Source organism: Histoplasma capsulatum, genomic scaffold (genome assembly GCF_000149585.1).
Source record: "Histoplasma capsulatum NAm1 scaffold_4 genomic scaffold, whole genome shotgun sequence".
Taxonomy (NCBI): domain Eukaryota; kingdom Fungi; phylum Ascomycota; class Eurotiomycetes; order Onygenales; family Ajellomycetaceae; genus Histoplasma; species Histoplasma mississippiense.
Window position 1 is genome coordinate 1,244,174 of NW_001813979.1, and position 11,237 is coordinate 1,255,410.

Genomic DNA, 11,237 nt, shown 5'->3' on the forward strand with positions numbered 1-11,237 from the left:
TCAGGAATGCCTCTCAGAGAGACATGTTTACCTGTGCTATCGACCAAAGAGGTATGCTATCTGACCGAATTAGCTCCATCAAATTGCTAGCCCAATTCTCACTCTACATAGTGATTCAGAAAAGGGGCCTCAGTTTCTTACCTAGAACTCACATTGTTATCATAAAAAATGTTTGCTAATACACAAGGCGCCCCGAAAGTGTCAGTAATAAAAAGAAGCAATTGGCAACCTTTGGAGTCTGGCAGCATACTTAGATATCACATATTATATGAGCCCCCTCAGCAACCCCCCAAAATATCCACATTCTACAGGAGTAATGTATAAATTTCAATGCCCCTCAATTTTTGGCAGAAATCACCTGAGATATTCAGGTAAACTAATTCGTATGAATTCTTTTGCGAGATATGGCTCAGCTCTAATTCATTGTGTGCCGATCATCTTCATTGTACTCAATATGAAACGTGCCAATAAAGTAGTAGCTCAAATTGGCTTTGCTAGCAGTTGATCTGAAGCCTAAGTGAATTGAACAAGGCAAGTGATTTTAAATGTTCAACGGTGCTTTTCTCTAATGATGTAACACATCTCATTGAATATTTCCATAATGTAGAGTTTTATATTAGCACTCCCGGCACGATACTCTGACTCGGTTGCGGCTATGAGTGCAAAGTCGGATAAATAAGTCGGATAAATAACATTAATGCATAAAATTCACTGCCAAACGAGGCTAGTAAGTTAACAAAGAAAGTATTCGTATTGAAAAGAAGTCTCATCGCCTTTGTATCAGCAGCTTCTCGAATTCAACCCACCCAGACACGAGAGATACCTCAAGATCAACTTGCCCAATGAAGCGGCTATTCTTCCAATCACCCTACACTGCACCGATTTCATCAGAAATTTCGTGAACACTACTGACCCGCTCATGAAAAGGTTCGTACATTTTACAAAAAAGATTATGCTTTTAATCCTGTTGAATGTTGCTAACCTCCCCATTTCTAAAGGTAAAACACGTTACTCTCATACAGTCTATCTGAAACAGTCCATGGGATGGAAACTATATTTCTGTGTCCGCCGAGAAATAGAAACTAATATAGAAAACAAAAATGCATGGCCATTTCATAGACGGCAGACTATACGAACCATCTGGAGGTTGTCTCAAGACCTGAAGCGAGCCAGAGCCGGGCACGATGGTTGCAGCGGACTGTGACAACCTAAAGTGACAAGGATGGGTAATAAACTCCGCGAACGAGGCTGCGTGCTTCCATGCTCCACATGCACGCCATACAAGGATCCCTAGTGAGATTTCTTCCCTTTGCTTTTTCTTTGCTTTTCTTTTCTGTTCGTTTAATCCTCGCGGTTCTTAATGCCATGAAAAATTTGTGTTGCACACGACGCGAAAGCAAGGAAAGTGGACAAACTCGTCCATGGGTGTTCCTGCATATTGCTCAAAACGGAAACTATAGAGCGTCGTTGACCAGAACCGCTGAAAACCCCTAACCGCCGTATCAAAGGAGCTTCACGGGCCTCACCAATTTATGGACAAGTTCCGATGCAAATGGGCTATATGAAGCCGCTATTTTTTCTTCTTCTTTCTTTTAGAAGCTAATGTTTTATTTCGCGTTCCTTGAAACGCGCTTATGATACGCAAAAAAACATAAAAAAAAAAAAGAAACAAATATCAATAGCATCCACCAGGCTTAGGAGGGAGGGGCCCCGGCCCGTACATGCAGCTTCGGCAACGACCTTTCACAATGGCCTTGACGGATAGCTAGGAGGAAATTATGGAGCAGTCTGCCCAACCGCATATGAATAATCCTACCCTAGCGATGAGAATATCCCGTCAAAAATGCAGATCCATATGTGACCTAGTCGAGCACATCATATATTCAGTTTCCAACATCATTGAACATCATGTAGAACGTGAAATTAGCAGGATGAAAATATTGGCTCCAAACCGGAGAGCATTTTTAGCTAATTTTGTGCGCGCAATATATCAGGTCAGAGAGACGAATATGAGGACGTTGGGCGATCCCTTCATTTGCACCTCGGTGAAGGTTTCAGAAATTATTTGTTCCGATGTTTTGAAACTATACGTTAACCTGAAGTATATCGCTGGGGTATTTATCCACAACGATGAGCACGTGCTGGCAAGAATCATAAAGAATTGGTGGATGGAAGACGGGAACAAGGAGCATCAAATTTCCACTGAGATTTTACGATAGTACAACTATTTTGGTGAATAATAAATTAAGGCTTATTAGGTGCCGCTTGCTCCCGTACGGTTTCGTAGATCGGCAAATCAGTTCATGAAAGGATTCCGAGAATAAGCACAGAAAAACGCTATTATTGGGTAGTACGGCAGCCTATAGGTAGTTAGTTTTTCTTCTTGTAAGGAGAACCCCGGAATCTTCTTACGGGTTCTAGACTGTCCGAAACCCCTGGTGAGTCGAAAGAATGAAAAGACAATAGCGAGTGCAGATAGCAAGGATGAAATAGTGCACCTCAACTGCATGCATAATTATGCAGGCTTTGAGGCAATAAGTGTCTATTTTTCAATGAAAAATGTAACTATCAGCATTGTCAGCACAAGCTACTCATCCATTGGTTAACAATTGTGGCTTTCTGAAGCCCTGTTCCAAATGAATCGAGTGGGAATCCATGATGGTGTGCCATGAACAACTGTTGAAACAATCTTTTTTATAGCTGTATGCATCATGTTTCCTGTCATTGAGCAGAGAACCACTGTGTTAAAATAACAGAACCTAAAACAGTGATGAAACTACCCCTTGAATGAAGTAATAGTACCAGGTAACACTTTTTTCATAATTCTGAAGATAGCAGATGCCGCAGAAATAGAAATGAAGGATAGGCCTAACCCATATTAAGCCGAAACTGAGCACAAAGTCTCTGGTTAAATATGTTGGCGGCAGTTTGAGTGACATCATGATAATGGTTTTCATAAAGCGAAAGCTATGGTGAATTTTGACCTCCATCATAATGAACACTTCACTGCTCCACTAATGTCTTCGTCCTTTGCCTGGATATCATATGGCCCCGATCGCTTGATGCTGATATTCTCTGAACTGCTATCATCGCTTAACATGCTAGTCGTCTGGATGAGATATGGAAGGTAGGTTCTCGCATAGAACGCCCATGTTCCTTTACTAGAATTGCCGCCACTTGCTTTCGCAGCAAGTTATGGGAACGGTTTTCACGGATACGTGATACATCGTGAGAAACAACATGTAAACCTCAGGTAGTGAGTTGAGGTCGTTTAGAAAATCTACTGTGTTGAAAGCTGGATCTGGACAAACTCCGGCTTTCCCGACGTTTAGCTTGGTGTGAGCAGTGATAGACAGGAGAAACCGAAATCCTACCTCCAAGTTAGACACAGCTTCGTCAAAAGAAGATTGAAAGAAACAGTAAATACGTTTAACTTCCAGATGGCACAATCCAATCACCCAGACAATAGAGAATCACAAGACGGGGAAGAATTCCTCACCCAACAAGATACCAGCATTATGCATGTAGTAAGGGTTTCTTCTACCACACTGTGGTAATATGAAGTTCTTAGAGATATCGCATATAATGTCCTCAAAAAAGGGTGTTTTGTACGGTGCATTTCTGGGGAACTTAGTGTGGAATGACAAATGCAACCTCTTGTAGCAATATCAATGGATAACAGTTCTGTTGATGTTGAGATAAAATTCCTGACTAGATTTAAACTTTTAGTTCTGCTTGCCAGAATGATTACGAAGACCAAGACTGCATCCCATCATTTTTGCTGTGTTCACGGTATCGTGGTATAATACCGGCCATCCATTCAACCGATTCTTTGTTTCTCTCTGACTTTGGAAATGAAAGGCACATTTTGCCTTCATGTTGTCGCTACATTACAAATAAAATTTTCTTGCCCGAAGCCCATTCACGGCGTGCATGCATAAAGCTGTGACGATCCAGAGTCAGTGGGCAAAAGAGACGAGAGCCGAATGCCACTCCAGAATGTCAGGAGCGTAAGACAGGAATTGGGCAAGCCAGTCAATACTGGACTTCAGGTCTGTCAGGAAAACAACATTTATAGTATTGTACCTTGTTATTTCTTACTATATGCTCTTCAAACATTTCGTAGCTAACAAATGACGTGCCAACCCACAGGAGATAGCATTCGCCAGATATAAGCGAATCTCGATATCCACAGCTAGTGCATTTGAATTGGTTCTCCCTTGTTTCTATTCTGGTCCAAATTGCCTATCAGTTTCTACAAGGTTATATCCAGCTTGAGCCGATCCTGGTTAGCGGCTACGCCTCGCCAACAATATGTCTCGTACAGATAGATGATCGCCACTAGGATCATCACCTTTGGCGACGTTTGCGCCTCAGCGCGCCACGCTGCGTGGTGGGGAGGCCTACTACGTAGAGCCGAGATTGGTTTGGAATCTGGGATGAGACAATGGAGTAGTCGGCTGGGGTAGTTTATGAGATCAAGCATAGACCGGTATGTAAGAATGATATCAATACGCAGGACTTAAACTCGTTGGCCTTATGGTCTGCGCCGTTGTGTTGCTCTCTGTAATTGCAGCTTCTCACTGATGACAGGACATGGCAGACAGGAGAAATTAGCAAGAAAGAGAAGGATCCATGGAAAAATTTTCATATCATGTTCTGCTTTTATCCCCTTTGCTGTAAGCTTCCTTTTATTTGGTTCCAATTCTTAGGAATGTCGCTCTAGTTGAAGAAAATTCAGTCCATTCCCAGAATCCAATGCTGGAAATGTGATTGGAACAGCAGCTTGCCAGTAAAACATTGTGGTTCAACTGGAAGAATGTGACTTCCAATCAACATTTCAGGTGGATTATTTCCCAGCTTGACGATGCGACAGTCACAATTGTCTGGAACACTTCATTAGGCCAGGATACCAATCACAATCTGGACTTCCTGTTCATCCAAAATGTCACATATTACAGGCCAGACGTTATGCTCATCATCCGTGGTTGCTTCGGCAATTTCCAGAGCTAACTCCATCACGATTGCTCCAGTTTTGGCCGCTGACCAACCTCCTTGAGCATTGATCCTGGTAAGTCCACTCTCAATATTTTCACCACCGCATGTAGAAACGCCCACTAAACGAATCTCGATGCAGATTGCTTGCGAAGCACAGAACAATTGGGTGCAATGTACAGAGGATATATCCATGGCTGGATTCTTTTCTCTGAAATTGATAACCCTGCCACCTTTTGCGCACGCCAGCTTCCACGAACCTTCGAATGTTACTACCCTAACACTTACGATTATCCTCGTTTGTAATCCTTGCTAGCGCTGGTAGCAAGTACGGCACCTCCCTTGCATGGTATCCATATTACCTGCAGCTGCATAACACCAAAAGAAATAAAATGAAAATCAAAGAGAATATTTAAGTTGAAAGCAATGAGCGTCAATGGTAAGCCAACAGGAAAAAAGAAAAATTCTCAAGTAGAGAGAAAATTTGAGAACTGGGATAACAATGGCTAATTTGTATCGAGTATTTCTCAGCCTAATCCGATTTTGTTGGTTATTTGCATATAATATCCAGGACTCGAGGGGCGGGCTATTCCATGCTGGCCCGTTCTCAGGAGCTCCCCCACAGCAAGGTTTTGTATACCCCCGTTCGCAAAACAGTCACTCCTTCGCATTCATCCTCCTCGCTCTTTATTACTCCGTACTATTTCGTTTATTAATTCGTTTTCTCCCACTTTCCTTCTCACTTTCCAGATTCTTTATTTGAATTCCAACTACTTTTTTGCATCCAGTGCTTCTTCCACTGGGACTGACTGTCGTTTCAATTGTTGGTGACATCGTTTGGTCAATCTTGGTTTTTTGTCATTACCTGTCCTTATCTCTCTGTTTTTCATACGACTGGGCGGATAGAATTCTCTCGGGCGGCATTGTGTTTGCGTACATCTAGAAGTTTCGGGGAAGTGAAGCCCCAGGTTCGCTTTATGTTAATATGGAGTTCGACAACGTGTATTTGGTTTGTTTTAAGATTTTATTGTTAGTGGGCTCCACCCAGGCAACTGTCAATTGGCGGTCGTGGGCATTGCTAGAGTGTTGAAGGCCATGAAGATTGGCTTCTGTGTCCTTTACTGACGTTGGGAATAAAATAGTCTCTATCGATATGTGCGTCTAGTTGTTAATTTGATTGCCGTTTGGACATTTCGGTCGATTCCTCCGCCAGAAAACCCGACTTTGACGTCTCAAGATGCAACTATTATCATACCTTCTCTACAGGGCTGTGGAGATGAATTGGAAGAAACGCTTCGAACCATTCTTCTGAACGAACCTTTTCAAATTATTCTTGTGACAATTGATAGCAATAGGGGGAACGCGGAGGAAATGCTCAAGGATATGCCAGCATCAAAAACCCGGATCAAATTGCTTAGCATCCCAAAACCAAACAAAAGACGCCAAATGGTGCGGGCTATTCCCGAGGTCCAGACCAAAATTACCGTTTTTGTTGATGACGATGTAAGCTGGCCACTGAAGGAACTGACATGGCTGCTAGCGGTTTTTGAAGATCCTATTTACGGAGGAGTAGCAACTTGCCAGCGGTTGCGGAGATCGGATGCACCTTTGTTCTCTACACAGCGAGTGTGGGACTTCCTAGGTGCGCTGTACTTGGAGCGCAGGAATTTTGATTGCGCCGCAACAACTCAGGTGGACGGAGGGATGCCTTGCCTCTCTGGACGTACTTCTGCTTACCGAACCAAAATCCTTCAGGACCGAGATTTCACCTATAACTTCACACACGAGGAGTGGTGGTTTGGCAAATATGAATTGAACGCAGATGACGATAATTTCCTATCACGCTGGATGGTAACTCACGGATGGGAAACATATTTCCAATACCACCCGGAAGTGGAAATCCAAACGACCCTCGAGAACAATGCAAAATTCCTCAAGCAGTGCGTTCGGTGGTCAAGAAGTAACTGGCGGAGTAATCTCACAACCTTGATCCAGGAGCAGGTTGTTTGGTAGTAAGTTTCTCTCCCCCCTCTAGCTAGCGTCACTCCATCCTCTTCACTTGACGAAGCCCCCTTCCCAACTTGCCAACCGTTCTCGCCCATTTCGCATTTCGCGAGCTTTGCCTTTTCTTTTTTGAGAGCGAAATCAGTGGCGAAATCATTGAATTCGTTAAGGAGGAATTTTGGCCTCCTTGGCCCTTTTGTTTTTTTAATGGTATTTTTTTTTTTTTATTTTTTTTTTTTTTTCTTTTTTTTTTGTTTTGCGGGGGGATTATTATTGATTATTCTTATGTGCATACGACTCCGTATTTCATTTTGCCTTTTTTGCGCTTTCTTTACTCGCCTGTTCTTGTCTTTTCTTCTTCCCTACTTTGCCCTTTTTAGCCCTCCTCTTGGACCTAGCCCCAGCAAATCGCGCAATCAAAGCCCTCTTAAGCCCTGGTGCAGAAGTTGTAAATTGACATCCAGCCTCATCCTTGCTATGATGACGAACCATAATTAGACCAGAAGCTAACATTAGGGGTCCGTGTTGGCAACCTCTTCCATTAGCCGCCAGCCATGGAGTACCTACGCCGTCTATCTTACCACACTTTCGCCTCCTGCCTTAATTGGGGATCTCGCCCTCGTCGCATTCTGCTATTACGGCACAAAAGAGTGGAGTGAGGAGTCTCGCATGTTCGCACTGAAATCATTAGTTACGTGGATGTTTGTTAGCAAATTCATCAAGCTTCTCGGTCATTACATTCGATATCCAGTGGATTTCCTCCTTCTCCCAGTTTCGATATTGTTCGGATATTTCCACGGACTGATAAAGCTTTACGCTGCATTTACTCTGAATGTGGTAAGTACCACTTCTCCTTGCTCCGTTCCCAGCGAAGTACAGACACATGTGGGTCAGCTAGTTTTACCAACGTTACTTGAACGTCTTGCACATAGTACCTGGCACTGGCGGGGGTTATTGGCAGTTGTTCTAGCCCTTCCTTCTTCATTCCGAACAGCCCCTTCGTTTGCCCACCCTGTAAATCTCCACTTCAAACGTGTGGGTTTCAGGCTAAGTGGGTCTACCGACTTGGTTGGCTGATATTGTGCAGTCCGTCACAAGCGAGCACCAAAATAGCGTCCTTCTCCTTCCATCTCTTACTGTGTATTGTACCAAGCGATGCCACTCTCTTGCAGGCAGGAAACACTTCCTCTATCATTCAATCGCTGACATGAATGTACTGTTGCAATTCAGACCACATGGGGCACCCGCGATGGTGCAGATGCTAGTGATGCCGAACGAATGCGAGAGAAGCCAGGCGACGAGAAGAATGCGTGGGCAAAGTATTCTCTGTTCTGGATCTCGAAGCAATAATATTTTGGACTTTTGTTGCGTATGTCCACGCCCTTACCACAAAATTCAGCAAAATGCAGAATTTTTCGGACCTGGCCGTATAAAATACGATTCTTTGTATTGCGGAAATTTGATACTGCAACAAAGACCTCCAGCTCCCCACTCCAAGCCCGCACGCCACTGTGCTGGCCTCTTACATTAGCTTATGGAGCCATCCACTCTGTCCCATGCTTCGATGCAGCATGCCAAATCTGGAAGCAACGATTTTCGTTGTCCAAGTCACGATGGAACGTGACAAATGCACGACATGCAATTTACTTTTTCTTACTCCGTACTCCGTCCTTATCCGTTTCAAGGATGGACCGACCCGTCCCGTTAACTAGCCATGCTTCCAGGTCCTCAACGATCATATGCTTTTTCCCTTCTGGTTCGACTTCCGGCTCAAAAAATATACCCCTATTTCGTTGTTACTTATTGGCGTCGGCGCACTTGTGATCGTCGAAATCACAATCAGCATCCAATGTCTTGCAAATCGTTGTCATTTCTGCTCTTCAATTTTCAAAAGTTACTTTTAATACCGTTTCTATTTCTTTTCGTTTTGTTTATCTCTTCCTTCCTTCCTATGTCTTATTTTCTTATTTTCTATTTTTTTTATTACTATTTTTGACCAGCACCGGATTCTAAAACATCACGATAATCACGAATCTTCTTGTTATTACGATCGAATTTACCAAAAAATCACGACAGTTTGGGCAATGAGAAAATTCGACAACAACCAACAAAAGTATAGAGCCCTGGGAATAACAGAACCACATTTCTTTGGGTCTTTTCGCCTTTTTGTCTCTTCAGTTCTTATTTAACTACCAAAAGTACATGGTTCAGGGTTGGAGCGATTTAATACTAATGTCTCCATGACACGGGAACAGACAAAGAAGGAATATTATTTTATGCTCAGCTGAGAGCTTATCTGCTTTATCTTATTTTATTTTTCAATCTGCATTCTCTTGATGCTGCTTTCAATTTCTTTCAAATTCGATAACGTAATAATGGTCTTTTCTTCAATAGTTACTACCTCGGATTCTTGTCTCAACCTCATGTTTACATTTCTTTCAAAAAGTTCTGGTTAGGAATATAACAATTTCAACTCTGTTTTCTTATCTTGTCTGATATATTGATATTTGCTTACATCTCTTGATATATATATACATACTAGTATATATTACTCACTTTATTCTTATCCTACTACATTCAATACCCAAGTTCACAAGGAGCATGTTTGGCAGAAAAATCCCACGTCTGTTGATATTTCATGTATTGAGAATTCTCTTTAATCGATTTGCAAATTCCTGAGTTTGTCTGTTCCCTTTTATGGCCCTTTTTACCCACATTCCTGGCCGATGTAATGTGGCGATGTCGAGCAGAGGGGAAGAAATCCATTATTCGTTTTAATCAGACAGGAATAAGGGATAGAAATCACAGGCGGCCTTAACCGGATGGGGAAATGTCCTAGAAAAATGCTTTGTAGTTTAATGTCATATAATAGTACTATAATTCTTTTCCACAGCCCCGAATTAACTCCAGTACACTCCAGTACAAGGCATATTTCATGCTGAAGTAATTTTCTAGTAGCCGTGATCTCAATTTCATATACAGCCTCCTGCCGTGTTTAAAACTATAATCATGATAACTTGAAAGAAGATAGTCCAAAAAGCAAACAACTTCTGCGCTCTAGAAGTTGATATTTGCGACTACATGGGATTTTTATTATTCCTTTCATAAGCGTGCTCATCATTAGGGAGTTTTCCACTAGAGACATAGTATAAAGCCAGGCAAGGTATCAGCTTCACTAACAGCCGAAAGTCGACCACCCGGGCAAGAGCCCGTATTTCTAAAATAAGGCCTTTGCTCAAGCAGTTTGTCTGTTCTGCAGGTCACTAGTTAGCACGGGGTTCTAAAGCAGAGTGCAGAATAGTGGAGGATATTATGTGGACGGAAGGAACCCTGAAATGAAAACAATTCGGAAGCATCAAGCCAACGATTATATAGCATCGCTAGAGGAATGACGACACGACCATTTTAGTCTGTGTCCTGGTGTCTAGGGCGTTGGACACCGTTATGCTCTTTTCTTTTTCTGGAGACATGCATGATCTCATAATTCCCATGATCGCCCAAAAGAATGGACACATTCACCCTAATGTACACATCATGCGGGACGCTTCATTTCACGCGCATGGGGCGCCATATTTCTGGGATACGTCAGGGTTCTTAATGGCGTGCGGATACACTGCAGGTACCTTGGAAGATCGGTGAGATGTGAAGCGACGTGCGTGTGCCCATGTGTTGGTTGTCAGTTACATTGTAAGTAAGTTTCTTGGTATATTCTGCGCTCGGTTCCCTTCCAGGGATGTCCATGCAATAATAAACCAATGCCATAAATCGAACTGGATTCCGGTATTGGAAAATACACGACGCAAGGACCCCTCTTCGCAGACTCCTAGATAGAGTCATTGAATCAACGGTGTGATCTTCGTCTGCTAGTGTTGAAGTGGATCGCAGGAGAAGTGGTCCAGATGCAGACGAGCAGATGTGCTTGCCTATAAAGGGCAAAGTTATTGCTTTAGGCGTGTCGGGACCATAGCGTGCTCCCAGCACTTGATATCGTTATGCTAAACAGAGGGTTTATTAGACGCCCATGTCTTATCGACAGTTCCCTTTATCTTTCCACGTGGTGGCATGATGTCCATTCGGCAAGCAAAACGCAGCTCTGACTTGCGCGAGTCGTTGCTAGTATATTCGCTGCTCGAGAGGGAGATGCAAGCCCAGGTCAGGCTAATGTAAGCATCAACATGGGGTGGTGTTTGGGATTAGTGACGAAACCAAAAATTCGTAGGGACTATTCCCCATATCCG

General features: G+C 43.0%; 3 protein-coding genes across 3 annotated transcripts in view; 2 read left to right on the forward strand and 1 right to left on the reverse strand.

Moving 5' to 3' along the window:
• HCAG_04382 (conserved hypothetical protein) overlaps nucleotides 1–1,204 on the forward strand; it is a gene marked incomplete at both ends in the record, with an annotated part of 4,014 nt that extends 2,810 nt beyond the window's left edge. The window contains 3 exons of the mRNA XM_001540492.1: nucleotides 216–371; nucleotides 762–927; nucleotides 1,120–1,204. Of these exons, the coding sequence (XP_001540542.1) occupies nucleotides 216–371; nucleotides 762–927; nucleotides 1,120–1,204 (407 nt within the window). The remainder of the gene's footprint in view (nucleotides 1–215; nucleotides 372–761; nucleotides 928–1,119) is intronic.
• A 4,776-nt stretch (nucleotides 1,205–5,980) lies between these two features.
• Nucleotides 5,981–7,008, forward strand: HCAG_04383 (conserved hypothetical protein; the record flags this gene model as incomplete). Its single annotated transcript, XM_001540493.1, has 2 exons — nucleotides 5,981–6,004; nucleotides 6,262–7,008. 2 exons carry the CDS (start codon nucleotides 5,981–5,983, stop codon nucleotides 7,006–7,008), a joined length of 771 nt encoding a protein of 256 aa, XP_001540543.1.
• Nucleotides 7,009–7,305: 297 nt separating this feature from the next.
• Nucleotides 7,306–7,822, reverse strand: HCAG_04384 (conserved hypothetical protein; the record flags this gene model as incomplete). Its single annotated transcript, XM_001540494.1, has 3 exons — nucleotides 7,306–7,474; nucleotides 7,581–7,677; nucleotides 7,738–7,822. The coding sequence occupies 3 exons, from the start codon at nucleotides 7,820–7,822 to the stop codon at nucleotides 7,306–7,308; spliced, it is 351 nt and encodes a 116-aa protein (XP_001540544.1).
• Nucleotides 7,823–11,237: the final 3,415 nt, after the last annotated feature.